This window comes from Heterocephalus glaber, unplaced genomic scaffold (genome assembly GCF_053883595.1).
Source record: "Heterocephalus glaber isolate CG9 unplaced genomic scaffold, H.glaber_assembly_v1.0 deba00001481, whole genome shotgun sequence".
In the NCBI taxonomy this organism is placed as follows: domain Eukaryota; kingdom Metazoa; phylum Chordata; class Mammalia; order Rodentia; family Bathyergidae; genus Heterocephalus; species Heterocephalus glaber.
The window spans coordinates 11,397,531-11,413,920 of NW_028258317.1; the positions used below are offsets into that span (position 1 = coordinate 11,397,531).

The 16,390-nt window shown below is 34.2% G+C and overlaps 1 protein-coding gene across 1 annotated transcript in view; it reads left to right on the forward strand.

Annotated features, from left to right (window-relative positions):
- Erp44 (endoplasmic reticulum protein 44) overlaps window positions 1-16,390 on the forward strand; it is a 96,751-nt gene that overhangs the window by 38,266 nt on the left and 42,095 nt on the right. Inside the window, exons 3-4 of the mRNA XM_004864920.4 lie at window positions 251-290; window positions 5,073-5,188. Of these exons, the coding sequence (XP_004864977.1) occupies window positions 251-290; window positions 5,073-5,188 (156 nt within the window). The remainder of the gene's footprint in view (window positions 1-250; window positions 291-5,072; window positions 5,189-16,390) is intronic.

Below are 16,390 nucleotides of genomic sequence, written 5' to 3' on the forward strand. Positions count from 1 at the left end.
TTATAGAAAAAAGGGACAGATTATATATACATATATACATATATATATACATATATATATATATATATATATATATATATATATATATATATTCCACCCATGACTGTATGTATGGTTTTCTGGGTGAGAGATAATTGTTATTGTGAAGTTTTAGTTGGTCTTTATGAATGAGAAGAGATCTTGATGAAAATCATCTTTAATTATGTCACATTATGTCCACACAAATTACTTTTCTTTTTTTCCATTTCAGACAATGCTGATGTTGCTTTAGTAAATTTTTATGCTGACTGGTAAGTAATCTTGCTTTTTATTTTTTGTTTTATTTTTAAATTTTGTTTTGTTTTAAACTTCCTAAAGGTGAATATTCCTGTGCTAAAAAAGAATAAATGGGGTAGCTTTTTTCCTTTTTCAAGACAGTATTCCATATACAAAATCAATTAAGGCTCTTCAACATATAAAGCAGGTTAATTTGTTGAGGACTTCTTTTCTAAAGAAAGACATATATTTCATTATTCCACATATTAAAACAGATAACATAAAAACTCAAATATGACAAAAACCAAAACAACAAATATAAATGTTGCAATTCTGTTTACTCTGACTGTGGAAAGAGGGCAGAGGTTGAAGGTCAAGATTTAAGTGTGGCAAATTTAGAGGGGAAAATAATCTTTCACCTTTTCCAGGAGGTGTCCCCAAAGGGTCCATTCTTCTAGTGTCTTTTCTTCCAGGAAACTTTTTTCCTTTCTCAGAGTCTTATCCTATCTTCTTTGTTTATATGGTATGCTATGGACCACTTTGTTTTTCTTACTACAGGTTGAAATTCCTTATTTGAAATACTTGGAACCAGAAATGTTTCAGATCTTAGATTTTTTTTTGGAGTTTGAAATTTGTGCTTAGACTACCATTGAGTGTCTCTAATCCCAGAATTCAAAATCTGAAATGCTCCAAAATTTGAAACTGAGCATCATTTCTGGTTTGTATTTTCAGATTAGGGGTACTCAGCCTAATTGTACATTGTTTTGTCATTTAAAAAAAAAATCTATGCTCTATTTTTTAATATGTTGTATAAAACAGACTTTAAGGACAGAAATAATGTTTTATTAGTATTCTTAGAAGGCCGAACAAAGACATGATATGTAGTAGATGTTAAAGAACATGTCATAGAGATAGGAAAAAGGGAGATTTAGCTTGAGAGAAGTTTGAAATATTGTTATGATCTTTATTTCTGGACAGTCTTTATCCTGTTAGACTCTTAAAGGCTTACTAGCTGCCACTACCTTACTTCAGGCTAGTGCTGCAGTTTATCTAGATTACTGCAATAGTCTCCTCACTTATTTTGTGTGCCTCTGTCTTTAATGTGCTTGCATTCTATTCTCTACAATATAAGCCAGAATTCTTTCCAGCAGTGCAAATTAGACTAACTTACACCCTGTCTCAGGCCCCTTAAGTGTTTTCCATTACTTTGGGGTTAAACTTTAAGTCCCCTACTTTGGCCTAGAAGGCCTTTCTGATTTGGTCCCTTCCTGTCTCTATAGCTGTATCTTTTGGCTCCCTCTACTCCTTACATTTTGCTTATTATACAGAACTTCTTTTTCTTCCTTTGAAATTCTCTGTTCTTTCATTGCTGGACTCATGGTACTTCCCCTGCCTGAAATGGTATCTCCTGATAACTTCTTGTCTTCACCCACTTCTTTACTTAGGGCTAATCATCTTTCGAGTCTTAGATTAGATGCCGTTTTCCTCAGGTCATCTCCTGTATCAGTCAATATACCTGCCCCTGCTCTCAAGTCATATTAGGAACACCTTTTTCAAAGTCTGACTTTAGGTTCTTTTACTTTTCCAAGGTGCAAAAGTGATACATATTCAGTAGAAACTGCACTTTGAATTTTGATCTTTTTCTGAACTAGTGGTATGAGGTACTACATAACTATCTCAATGGTAGGCGGCAGTGGCAAGCTGTAGTTCCCAGTCAGCCACATGATCACAAGAGTAATAATATAATACTTCACAGTGTGCTGTCTTTCTGAGCTCTACTGTTTAGTAGGTTAGGTATATTAAATACATTTTCAACTTAGGATATTTTCAATTTGTGATTGGTTTTAAGACTTGACTCTATTGTAAGTCAAGTAGTAATCTCTATTTTCCATAACACCCCAGTCTTACCCATTTGTATGCTAGAATCTAGTTGGTGATTCCTTATTATATTGTTTGCTTTGTGAAAATAGTTATAGCTATGTTTTTCAACACTAATGCCCAAACACTTTGAATAATACCTGACTGATGAGTACATGATAAACATGTACTAAATGAATGTATACTATATATGGATGGTATAAACAACTTTAGTAAAAAGTTGAAGATACATATTTATAAAGTATATAGCAAAGATAATTTTCCAAAGAAAATTAAGATTTTTCCAAATGTAATATTAGTCCCAAAATTTTGTAGATTATGTAGTGCATTCCACTTTAAAAATAACACTAGGATCCAGAGGACTAAAGTACTTTCCAAAGGTTTCCAAGTGGTTAGATTGTGGTAGAGACAAATTTAGACAGTAGTTTTTTTCATTAAGGGATTTTATTATGAGAAGGAAAAACAGAACGTGCTACTGACATTTGCTAAAACTGAATTGGAAATATGGACCAATTTCAGTTATTTGGGAAAGCATACAACTTAATATCTTGAGCTGTTAATGAGTTAGTGTTCTTTTATTCAGCTGAGAAAACTGAGATAATTGACTGTAGGATATAAACTCATTCATTGTGGTTTCAAAGGCTAGACTCTGAGTTCTCTCTGGAAGTTAGTTCTGTCATGGAAGTGCCTAAAAAAAACTGCTGTGCCTCATAATAAAAAACCATAGTAGGTGCTTATGTGCCAGTCTGTTTACACACATTATTTTTCATGCTTAAAATTGCCCTGCAAATAGGTGTTATAATTTCCATTTTAGGTTGAAGAAATTGAGGCTCAGAAAAGTAATATGGTTAGTAAGTGGTGGAATTGGGATTTTTAGGTACATCTAGATCCAAAGCTTTTTTTAACCCCTACTAAGGCATATTAGTGAGTGTCCCAGATTGCCTCTACAAAGACTCTTACCTGTTGAGTTGATTTGTTAAAGATTGATTTAAGCATTGGCTTGGAAATTGGGTGCAGGTGACTTGAAGTTTCTTTTAATAGATCCATTGGTTTTGTAATGTTATTTTAGAAATATAACATTTCTGGGTTTATGGATACATGCATGTGAAGGTGTAGCAATATTGGAATGGAATTTTATTTCACCTCCCCCTTTAACTTTAGCAGCTGCCAGGCATGGTGGCATACACCTGTAATTCCAGCACTCGAGAGGCTGAGGCAGAAGGATTGTAAGTCCAAGGTCAGCCTTGGCTGCAATGCAAGACCGTTTCTCAGAACAAAACAAAAAACCCCAAAACTTATGCTATTTTAAACATGAACCTGTGCTTAAATACCAGGCAGAAGGACCCTTTCGTGTGAGTGTTTACTTTGACCTTAAACCAGAAGCCTGTCCACTGATTCTTCATTTGACCGTACCTAAATTCTTAAATCATAAAGCAATCCTTACTCCTTGCCTCCCTCTGCTCTCTGCTTATCCTAGTTTTAGTAAATTTGTAAGAACCCACAAACCTAGAGCCTCTTCAGTTTCTCCATTCTTTTTTTTTTTTTTTTTTTGAGACAAGGTCTTGCTATGTAGCTCAGGCTGGCCTTATACTCACTATGGAGCCCAGGCTGCAGTTTCTACATTCTACCAACTTATTTATTTAACAGACATCAGTTGAATGCTGATTAGAATCCATAGTCAAATGAGATTATGGTCCATGATGTCCACAGACCCTATCCACCTCTCCCAGATGGGAGAGATTTAAAAATGCTAAAGACAAAAGAACCAGTTGAAAACAAGTGGTTGAAGATACAGATTGTGTCTCTTTGATATATTAGGACATCTCTTTAGGAAGTCAGATGAGTAGGCTAAAAGAGATACATATACAAGAATAAGGAAGAGATGTAACATTTGTGTCCTTTCATAGGCTTTACAATATTTTTATTAGATTATACCTAATATGTATGACAAAATCACATGTGGATTAAAAAATTCCTAGGCTTCCTTAAAGTAAGTTTCTTGATACACAAGGGCTCTCAAAGAAATAATAGCAATTGTATTTGTTAACATAGTCTCAATACCTTTCCCATATGAGAATGTCCATTCTAACCCAGCTGATTTTGTATGCTGATTCTTCTGTTTCTACTCAGGTCCCTTTAATGACTCACAGCACATATTTATGAAGCAGTTGGCCTGATAAAGAGACAGTGTTTGAAGTAAAAAGTTTCTGGAATATTGTGGGGATATAGGTCCCATTTTTAAATTTAAAAAGAAAATAGGGACAGAAAGTCTTGTTTAGGAGTTTAAAATGTTTGCTAGTGGACTTAGAATAGTTAGTGTATTTACAGATATAAAATCTCATTTTTGCAAGGAGTAAATTTTGTAAGGCAATAATTTGTTCATTATATATTTGCATACTATGTATGCTTTTTATGTTATGTACTATATGTGCCTTTTAATACAACTTATTTAGTATGCTAACTTATCTCTGGAATTTGATAGAATAGCCAGGTGGATTGATCTCACATTTGCAATAAATTTAAAAGAGTCATACAGTCATCTAAAAATAGGTTCATTATTTAGAGAAAGGTAGTTTCTTTGATAAATGCTGAAGTCTTAGTTATAAGTCTTAGTAGTGTGTATCTTAGAGGCTTTATTGCAGGCCTATTTGATGCCCTCTGTGAGAGAGCCTTAGCTTTGTGCTCCATAATAGTAGCAGTTACCTTAAGTTGAAAAATTCAGGACTCTTTTAATTATTTATACAATATTTGAGTTGTGACCCAGTCTTTAAAAATTCCCTCATCTCCATTGAATGGCATCAGGACCCTTGTTTAAATTATTCATGTAATTATCCCACAAAATTGTTTATTGTACATATACTTTCAGTGGGTGATATCAGAAATAAGATTTTATTTCTTTTCCTTTTCACTTCCTAATTGGTATGCTTGTCTGTGTATAGGTGTCGTTTCAGCCAGATGTTGCATCCAATTTTTGAGGAAGCTTCTGATGTCATTAAGGAAGAATATCCAAACCAAAATCAAGTAGTGTTTGCCAGAGTTGATTGTGATCAGCACTGTAAGTAACTCAATAGGAAGTCTGAAAGAAACTGTCCCATTCCCTCCTCTCCTATATACATGCAGATTTTTTATTTTTTAAAATGTCCTGATTTGAGTGGAGAAGAAACCAAAGTATTCTAGTGACCTTGGTTAAATTGTTAATACCTAGACTTTATGTACTTACAACACAACTTTCCATTTTACCTGTCCGAAAGGATTTTTTTGCTTTTGTTATTTTTTTATTAAGATATAAGTAGTAAATCATAGCTGGCAGTATTTTGTAACAAAGCAATGTCAATAATCAATAAATAAAATTGAGATACAATTCTAGAATAAAAACACAGATTTCTGTTATTCTTAGAATCATGCAAAAATATCATTGTAGTCATTTTAAATAAGGTATTCTCAGGTTTTGTATTTTGAAGATGCTATTAAGATTGGTTTTGACTATATTTCAGGTGCAATTAGTTGTCATTATTAATTATAATGATTGAGAGTATTAAGAAACTTAGGCAATCTCTAAAACTCTTAATTTCTTGTGTTTATTCTAGTAGAGCATTTTCTGAAAAATCCTCATGGTTTTCGATATATATGACAGATTTCTCTAATTTGAACTAGTGAGCTAGCAGTAGTATTTCCTGCTGAGTGTTCCCATTGCTCTTGAACTTTCCTTACTCATACTACCAGGCATTGTATTTGGTAGCTCTGTTTTGGGTCTTAATTGTCACATTAGCTGCACTTCAGTTCTTCAAGGCAAGAATTTATTTCCTCCCCTTTTTCCTTTCTTTTTTATGGTCTATTTTAAGTAGAAACTAAACCACTTACAGTCTCTGTATCTCAAACATTTGACAGTTTCTGGGAGATACATACAATATACAATGCATGAAAAGCTTATTGCATTGATTTATTGGTAAATTGTCTTGAATATAGAAATGTCTGCCATTCTGCTGCAAGTTTCCTATTATATTTAACCAGCTGATGAGAATTAGCGTATATGTGTGTTCAGGTACACATGCGTACACTAACTTTTCATTTTACTGATGAGGAAATGGAAATAAAGTGGTTTAATCAGTGTTACACAGCTTGGCGTTGGTCAGGCTGGAATTAGAATCCTGATTTCCTGACCAAATGTCTTCACAGACCAATTTGGTTTTTTCCTGTTGTTTGACAAGCATCTTGAAGATTTACTGGTATTGCTTTGTGCTAAGCAGAAAAACATTTTCTAACAGCAAATCATTTCAAAGTCTTACAAGCCATACCTCATATTTCTGTCTGCTAAGATTCATAACTAGATAGGATGAAAGGAGCAATAAAAAGTTGTCATTTCAAAAGTGTAGATGGCTTTTCCACGCTGCTTTCTAGATCTTTCCTCTCACCTTTTACTGACAGAGAATGTGATGTGTTTGGTGTGGGCTCTCTTTTCAAAATTTTCTGTTCTTTATATGTTTAATTAGAGGTTACAGTAGTAAACAAGAGTCCCTACTTTAACTGAATTTGAACCATAATATCTGAAATTATGCTTTCAACCTTTTAATCATTGAGAAGAAAATTTGATATTTATATCATTGACTCATATACATCACTTGTTCTAGCTTTTAAAAGATTAACTTACTTTTGAAATAAATCTAATGTTATTGTAGGAAGTTTTCTTTTTATTGGAGAGAATAACCATAGTACAGGTGCTTTTCAATCCGCAAGAGTTGTAACATATTTACAACCATGAAACCAACACCACAATCAAGATACCTTTCATCCCCCCAAATTCTCTTTTTGCTTTTCTGTGGTTCCTCTCTTTCCCTACCCCCGCTACCACCATCCTCAGGGAAACTTCTATTTCCTGATACAATAGATTAGCTTGGATTTTCTAGAATTTTAAGTAAGTGGAATCATACACTATATGTTCCTTTTTTTTTAACTTATGACTGAGATTGTTTCATGTTACATGTGTCATTCATTTTTATTATGTAGTGGCATTTTATTGTAGGGCTATATAAACTTCTCGCAATTTTTGGCTATTACAAATAAAGCTGCTATGAAAATTCAGGTACAGGTCTTTGTACTTATACCTGCATGCATCCTGGGAAGAATTCTTGGGTCATATGGTAGCTATATGTTTAACTTTTTAAGAAACTGCCCAAATGTTTTCCAAAGTATTTGTACTGTCTTACATATCCTTTATGTATGAGAGCTCTGGTTTTTCCATACTCTTGTCAGCACTTGGAATTGGCAGTCTACTTAATTTTATGTATTTTAATACATTTGAAGTGTAGTGCCTCCTTGTGGCTTAATTTGCACTTTTCCATTTCCCTAATAATTAGTGACATTGAGAATATTTTCATATACCTATATGACATTCGTGTTTTTGGTGAAGTGTTTATTCAAGTCTTACACTTTTTTTATTGGGATATACTGAGTTTGAGAACTCATTATATGTTATAAAATACTAGTCATTTTTTCAAATGTGTTCTTTGCAAATATATTTTATCCTATTCTCTTAAAATTGTTTTAAAAATTGTGATTAAAAACATATAACAAAATTTATGTTCTAATTGTAGAGTTTCAGTAGTATTATGTGTATGTACATTGATTTTTATATCTAGTCTCCAGACCTTTTTCCTTCTTGCAAAACTAAAAAGCTATAACTATTAAACAGCACCTTTAATTTCTCTCTCCCCAACCCTCTGGAAACCACCATTGTACTTCCTTGTCTTTGAATTTGACTGCTGGAGGTACCCTATCTAAGTAAAATCATACAGTATCTGTCTTTGTCACTGGCCTATTTCTCGTAGTATAATGTCCTCAAGGTTCATCTATGTTGTAGCATATGTTAGAATTTCCTTCCTTTTAAAAGCTGAATAATATTCCATTGTATAATAAATAGTCCTTTATCTCTGGAGAATATATTGTAAGACCAAAGTGGGTACCTAAAATTGCAGCTCATACTGAACCCTGGCAAAATAGTACTCCATTGTGTATAAATACCACATTTTCTTTATCCGTTTATCTGTTGATGGACATATAGGCCACTTCCAAGATTTAGCTATTATAAGTTGTGCTGCTATAGACATGGGTATGCATGTATTACTGCCATGCTATTTTTTAAACTATAAATATATACTTAGGGTAAAGCTTAATTTATAAATAAGGCACAGTTAGAGATTAACAAAATAATAATAGAAAAATTGTAACAATATACTGAAATAAAAGTGTGAATGGAGTCTCCCTCACAATATCTTATTGTACTTTCACCTTTTCACTTAAAATAAGCACTTTATGACTTTGGCATATCCAAATTACCAGAATTGCTACTTAGCATGAAGACATTACTATGTAAAATAAGAGTTGCTTGAACACAAGCACTGCAGTACTAGACAGTAGATCTAATAAAGACATCTGGTGAGTGTCTAATGAGTAGGTAGCATCAGTGTAGATATCCTGAAGAGATGATCTACCTCCTGGGAAGAATGAAGCTGGATATCTTGAGATTTTTATTACACCACTTGTTATGGTTTGTGTCTACATGTCCCCCCAAAGCCTCATGTGTTCATAGGTGGGGTTTTTTCAGACTTGGCTGGATCTAGAGTGTGTGATGCTGAAATTGATTCATGGTACAATGGTAGGCTCAAGGGCACTAGGATTAAGGGTGTGAGTGTCACCCGCCCTTACTCTGGATAAGATGACACTGTTAATGCCCCATGCTTGCTTGCTGTTGCTGCCTTCAGCCCACCTTGAACTGTTTCTCCTCTGTGATGCCTGTCTGCCAAGCCACACTCACTACCTTGGGGCCAGCTGATTATGGACTGAAACCTCTACAGACTGTGAGCTAAATAAACCTTTCTCCCTTTAACTTTGGGTGTCAGGTGTTTTATCTCAGCAGTAAGAGAAAAGTAAGACACCACTCATATTGGTATACAGTGTAAAGCTTATGAATTTATTTCTGGAATTTTTCGTTTAATATTTTTTGGGTTCAATTATGTGAAACTCCAGATAAGAGGGTGAAGATTACTGTATATCCCATTTTATCCATCATTGACGCACACTTAGGTTACTTTCACTTTTTGGCTGTTGTGAATGATGGTTCTGTGAGCGTGGTTGTAAAATTGTCTCTGAGATTTTGCTTTCAGTTGTTTTGGATATAAACCCGTTGGAATTCCAGAATCATATGGTAGTTTTTAAAAAAATACTTTGAAGAACTAATGTGCTGTCTTCCATATACTTCCATTTTACATTTCTCTTAGCAGTGCACAAGATTATAAGTTCTCCACATCTTTACAAAAACTTATTTTCTCTTTCTTGGGAGGTAGTCATCTTAATGAGTATGAGGTGATTGTGGTTTTGTTTTGTATTTCCCTAGTGATTAGTGATGTGGAGTATCTTTTGATATGTTTGTTGGTCATTTGCATATCTTGCTTGGAGAAATGTTTATTCAAATCCTTAGCTCATTTGTTTAGTCAGTGTTGTGTTTTGGGTTTTTTTATTATTTATTTATTTATTTATTTATTTGTCGGTACCAGGGATCGAACTCAGGACCTTGTGCTTGCAAGGCAGGCGGTGGAACCACTGAGCTAAATCTCTGGCCCCTTTTGTTTTATTTTTGTTGTTGGAGTTCTTTATGTATTCTGGATGTTAACCCTTTATCATGATTTGAAAATACTTTCTCCCATTTTTTTGGTTACCTTTTTACTTTATTGTGTCCTTTGATACATGAATGTTTTAAAACTATGTAGTCCACTTCATCTGTTTTTACCTTTGTTGCCATTTCATATGTGTCACATGCAAGAAATCATTGTAAATCCAATGTCATAAAGCTATTCTCTTATGTTTTCATGTAAGAGTTTTCTAGTTTTAGGCCTTATATTTAGGTCTTTGGCCCATTTTTAGTTAATTGTTGTATATATAGTAGTAGAGCCAAGAGTCCAGCTTTTTTCTTTTGTAGATAAGCATCCAGGTTTTCCAGAATCATTTGTTGAAGAGACTATCCTTTTTTCCATTGAATGATCTTAGCATCCTTGTCAAAAATCATTTGAACATATATGTAAGGGTTAATTTCTGAGCTCTCTCTTCTACTCCATGGTCTGTATTGCTTTAGATCAGTACCACACTGTTTTTGATTACTAAAGATTTATAATAAGTTTTGAAATCTTACAGGTGTGAGACCTCCAACTTCTTGTGTTTTGAAAAGCATATGTTCTTAATTTTGATGAAATCCTATTTATTAATTTTTAATGGATTATACTTTTGATGTTGTATCAAAGAGATCTATGCCTCTAAGATCTGCTATATTTTTTGTTGATGTTTGTTGAGCTTTTCTTTTGTTTTTCTTTTTTGCATATAATTATCAAGTAGTTTCTATCATTTGTTGGAAAAACTATCCTTTTTCACTATCTTTGCATCTTTGTTGAAGTCAATTGATAATGGGTCTATTTTTGGTCTCTTTTTAAATTGTTTATGTATTTGTTTATGTTTATGTCAGTACTGCACTTTCTAGTTTACTATAGCCTATAAAAGATCTCAAAGTCCAAGAGTATAAATCTTGTAACTTTAGAATTAGCTGATTAATTTTTAACGAAAAAGAGTGCTGGGATTTTTTAATTGGAATTATTTTGAGTCCTTAGGCCAATTTGTGGAGAATTGTTATTTTAAGAATATTAAATCTTAATGACTCATAAGCATTGTATACTTGCCTATGCATTTAAGTATTTTCAATTTTTCTGAGCAATGTTTTGTTATGTGTATTCCATGTCTTTGTCATAATTTTCTTCAAGTGTTTTATTTTGTATACTGTTGTAAATAAGTCTTTAAAATTTTTATTTTTGGAATTATTATAGATATATAGAAAAATTGCAAAAGTAATACAGAGTTCCCCCTTATATTTTACTCTTTTACCCATTTACCCTACTGTCAACATCTAGCATTAGTACATTGGGCGAAACTAAGAAACTAATACTGGGACACTACTAGTAATTAAACTGCACATTTTACTCAGACTTTATCAGCTGTTCCACTAATGTCTTTTTTTCTGTTCCAGTATATTGTATTTAGTTGTCAGATCTTCTTAGGTATCTATGGCCATTTATTGATCTTTATTTTTCACAACCTTGACAGTTGTGAGGAGTGTTGGTCAGGTAGAATGTCCCTCCTTTTGGGTGTCCAGTATTTTTTCCTCAGGCTTTGCATATCTTTCGTAAGATGTATTCATAAATCTTTCTTATTTTTGATGCTATTATAAATGACATTTTTAAATGTTATAGTCTTTTGTTGCTAGTATGTAGAAATAAAGTTGATTTTTATATATTGCTCTTATAGGCTGGAATCTATTAGTTTCAACAAGTTTTATGTAAAGTCCATAGGATTTTCTAGACTATTATGTTTTGTGCAAATAAAAAGTCTTCTTATGATCTCTATTTCCTTGTGGTATTCTTTCCTTCCAAGTATACCTACCTGCTAGGATTAGTTTTTGTTGGGCAGAAGGGTTGTAAGAAGTTTCTTAGCAAGAGCAGAAGGAAACCTTGCAATCAGGATATCCTGCTCACTTATGTCTCCTTATTAATCATCTGTCTGGTATTGTGGCAGTCTTTGTCCTGCTCTCTAATACTTCAGTCATACTTGCTTCTGACTCATCACTCCACCTAGACCTCTCATCCAAAGTCATGGTATTATTACTTGGAGAAGTTCCTGTAAAAGTTTTATAGTCAGATTACCTAGGTGGGGGGGGGTCTTTGTTGAGGACTTTTGTGGATTCAGGCTTTCTGCCATATGTTATTATTTCAGTTATCCTCACCGCAGTCTCTTGAGTTAATAGCATTATTCATTCAACAGTAACAAAATTATGTGCCTGTTCTGTGTAATGCCATGTAGTAGGTCCTGGAGATATAGCAAACAAACTGAACAGATGTAGATAGGCAAGAGAAATAAATGCACAGTTGCATATTGTGATAAATGTTCTGAAGGGAAGGTATTGAATGCTGTGAGATCATGTAAGTCTGGCTTAATCGGAGGAGTAGGGAAATGATGCAAAACCTGAAGGAGGAATATGAATGTTCAAGGGATGTAGGGGAGAAGAATGTTTCAGACAGAAGGAACAGTAAATAAAGTAACTTAAATTGAGTTTCTCATAGAAACTGAGAGCTTGCCCATTTCTATAGGAAAACCGCTAAAAATATCTTGTTATGTATGAATTATACAGTCTTCAGTTCTACTCTTGCTTACATTTAATTTTTAGCCTTTAAATGAGATCTGACTGGTCATTATATAAACAAAAATATAGTGACTTGTACATGGCATTGTTTCTATCCTGTATGGCCCAGCCTTCTGCTGTTAGAATCATTTGTTCTAGGAACAGAAGCCCCTACCTACTAAATCACGTACACCATTGAACAAGTCACTTAGGAAAACCAGTGAACTCATTCAACACTATAAAAATGGGTTTGCATGTGCATGTCTTGTGAGAAAGAAAAATACGGTAATCATGTGATAAAATGTAAAATCTAGGTGAGGATATTCAGGTGTTTATTATGTTACATATTGTCTATCTTTCTGCAAGTTTGAAATTTTAAAAAGATTTTAAAAAATGGATATTAGAACAGTCACAAAACCTGTAGTTTGTAGGAAAAAGGAATGCCTTGTTGCTTTAATTTTTGAACAAATGGTTTTAAAAGAAGCTAGAAATCAGCCCTGCACACATATTATTATGATTATTGTTCATTGCAGTTCCTATTTATGTTCACTATAAGTGACCCCAGCACACAATCATTGAATTTAAAAGTTTTCTTGAATAGACTTTTACTGGCATTTGAGGAATATGTAGAGCCACAGTTCTGTGTGGCTGTCTTAAAATTTTTTTTGAAAATCTCATTAACATGTGTGACATTTAAGGGCATTTTGTTGGTCACAAAGCTACTCTCTTCCATAAGGTGCTATTTCCTGGCCATTGACATCTCTTCCTTGCCACAAGATGTTATGAAATGTAAATGTGCCTTTTGTAAGTATTCTATTATTAAATAATATTTATGCCAGAATTATAAAGTTTCCTTAAATTAGAACATAAGCCCACCAATCAGTATAATAAGGAAAATAGCTTCTCCTATTAATAGATATCAAAAGGCTGGATAGGGCCGGGGATTTAGCTCAGTGGTTCCGGCACCTGCCTTGCAAGCGCAAGGTTCCAAGTTCGATCCCCGATACCAAAAAAAAAAAAAAGGCTGGATAAAATCCAACATAGTATCTTAAAGAAATTAATGTGCCAAATGTGTGGATCAGCTTTTGCTTGCATATAATTTTTTATTCTTAGTGTCTGTTTATTGCTTCATAAGTGTGTTGCAAGCTGAAATTGAGGTATGACACATTTAGTCCTGAAATCTCTCTGAGCCAGAAACCTTGTGTGTTGTCCCATTTAAAAAAAAATTTTATAAATGCTATATTTCAATTTTTTCTTTATCAGTCCTCCTTTAAGTATTGAGGATGAAACCATAAACTTAAGAAACAAACAACAGAATTATAGGAAAATATAAAAATGTAATGGTGCTAATTTTTATAAAGCATTGCAAGTGAGTATTTTCAAAGCCTGTTTGGGAGGCAATGCACCTACACATTCCTTAAAACACGTTAAGAATTCTTCTGTAGGAGTTACCCCTCATGCCAGTTTACTAGTCTTAGCAGGAAAATCCATCTTACTACATATTATTCATTGATTTGTTGCCTGTATTTTCTTCTTTTCCACACATACCACCATCTCTTGAAGCTTTCTGCTCTGCCTTTACTTATGAGGATTATCTTTGTTGAAAGATTCAGCTCAATTGGGAACTGGAGAAGGTGGCAAGAGTGTCTGTACCAGGATTATTCTACCCTTCTGTTTGTATAAACTTGGTATAACAGCCTTACTTTTCTCCCCTTTGCTCCAAAAATAGTAAAGTTGGAACTGTAGTAGATAATTTTGAACTCCCTTTGAGGTTAGATTGTCATCAGGAAGCTTAACAACTAGTTAAGATCAAATGTATTCTTTTGAAATCCCATGTAAAGCTTATACTGTAGCTCCCTCTTAAGCCTCTGAATTTTTCATTTGCTGTTTTTAATGTGGGGAACAGACAAAGTATAAGAAGAACAGGAAAAGAAAAAGAAAATGAAGTTATGGCTTCACTAGAAAAGAGAGAACATTAAGGAACAAGCTCTTTCCACTGCCCAGTGGCCATTTCTTCCCTTGCTGGCAGAAGAGCAGGATGCTGGGTCTCATCTTCATCATAGGTCTGATAGCTGCCCTCTTAGCTTCGCATATCTAGAGGGCTCATAAAAAGAAACTACAACTCTGGTGAAGGTATTTTTGATAGGGTGATAAGAACCAGTCTGAGCTTCTCTTATGTTTTTGGTACATGTATTATGTATCAAGAGTTTTAAGAATTTCATTTAAAATTGTAGACTGTGATAAAAAGAGAACATGGATCAATGGAATGAGGTAGAGGATGCAGAAACAACCCCAGACACATTTAGCCATCTGATCGTTGCCAAGAGGGAGCTAAAGACATACACTGGAGGAAAGATGGTCTCGTTAATAAATGGTGCTGGGAAAACTGGCTATACCCATACAGAAGATTGAAGCTAGACCCACATCTGCCACCATGTACTAAACTAAAATCAAAATGTATCAAAGATGTAAATATTAAAACAGAAACACTTAACCTGCTGGAAGATAAAATAGGTAAGATATAGGCATAGGCAAGAACTTTCTGAACTGAGCCCCAGTTGCATAAGAAATGTCATCAAGAGTCAACAAATGGGATCATATCAGATTAGAAAGCTTCTTCACAACAGACGAGACAACCAACAGAGTGAAGAGACAACCTATATGTTGTGGCTTATGTCTAGATATCCCCCTGAAAGCCTCATGTGTTCATAGTTGGAACTTTTCAGAGCTAGCTGGATCAAGGGTGTGTGGTACTAAATTAGTCCACTGAGGGGTTTCGCCTAATTCTAGGTATGGATAATAGGAAGGCCCACCCTGATTGTGGGTGGCACAACCCAAAAGGCTTGTAGCCTGGATGAGATAAAAAGGAAAGAGAAGCTTGCTTCTGGTTGCTTACTGCTTGCTATTTGCTGTCTTCTGCTTGCTGTACCATGGACTGTTTATGCTGCCCTCCTTTGGAACCAGATGACGATAGACTGAAAACTCTACAAACTGTGAGCTGAAATAAACCTTTCCTCCCTTAACTTGTGGGTGTCAGGTATTTTATCTCACCAGTGAGAAAAGTAACTAAGACACTTTTTAGAACAGGAAAAAAAATTTGCTAGCTGTAACTCAGACAGAGGACTAATATCTAAAATATATAAAGAATTAAAAAATTAGACCCAAAGTAAAAGGCCTAATCAAAAAATGGGCACCTGAAATGAATAGCTACTTCTGGGAAAAAATACAAATGGCTAATAAATACATGAAAAAATGTTCAACATTGCTGGCCATTAGAGAAGTGCAAATTAAAACACTTGAAATTTCATCTTAATTCAGAAAGAATGGATATCATCAAGAAATGAAGCCATGTGTTGTTGTACACACCTGTAATCCCAGCACTTGGGTGGCTGAGACAGGAAGATTGCTGCAAGTTCAAGGCCAGCCTAAACTACAGACCAAGACCCTGTCTCAAAATTAATAAATCATTCAATCAGTTAGACACAAATGTTGGCAAGACTAGGGAAAAAGGAATCCTTCTACATTGTTGGTGGGAATGTAAACTAGTACGGCCACCATAAAAATTGGCCTGGAGCTTCCTCAAAAGGCAAACCAGAAATTCTATTCAACCCAGCTATTCCCCTTCTAGATATTTTCTCAAAAGAGTTGAAGATGCTATCAAAGAGATATAAGCATATCTATATTGATAGCAGCACAGTTCATAATAGCTAAATCTTAGAAGCAGCCTGTCCATCAACAAGTAAATGGATAAAATGTGGTGTTTGTATGGAATGGAGTATTACTCTGCCACGAAGAAGGATACATTTGAGTCATTTGTCGAAAGATGGATGCACCTTGAGATCATATTAAGTGAAATGAATCAGACATGCAAGCTTAAATGGCATGGTTGCTCTTATATGAGAAACCCAAAGTATAAGTAAAAGAGCAAAATAAAAGATCAATATTAAGAAACAGGGATATAGAACTTTGGCAAATGGGAAAGGGACCAAGAGATGGAGGGAGAGAAGAGAAAGGGAAAAGGGAACATAAAAAGAATTGAGATGT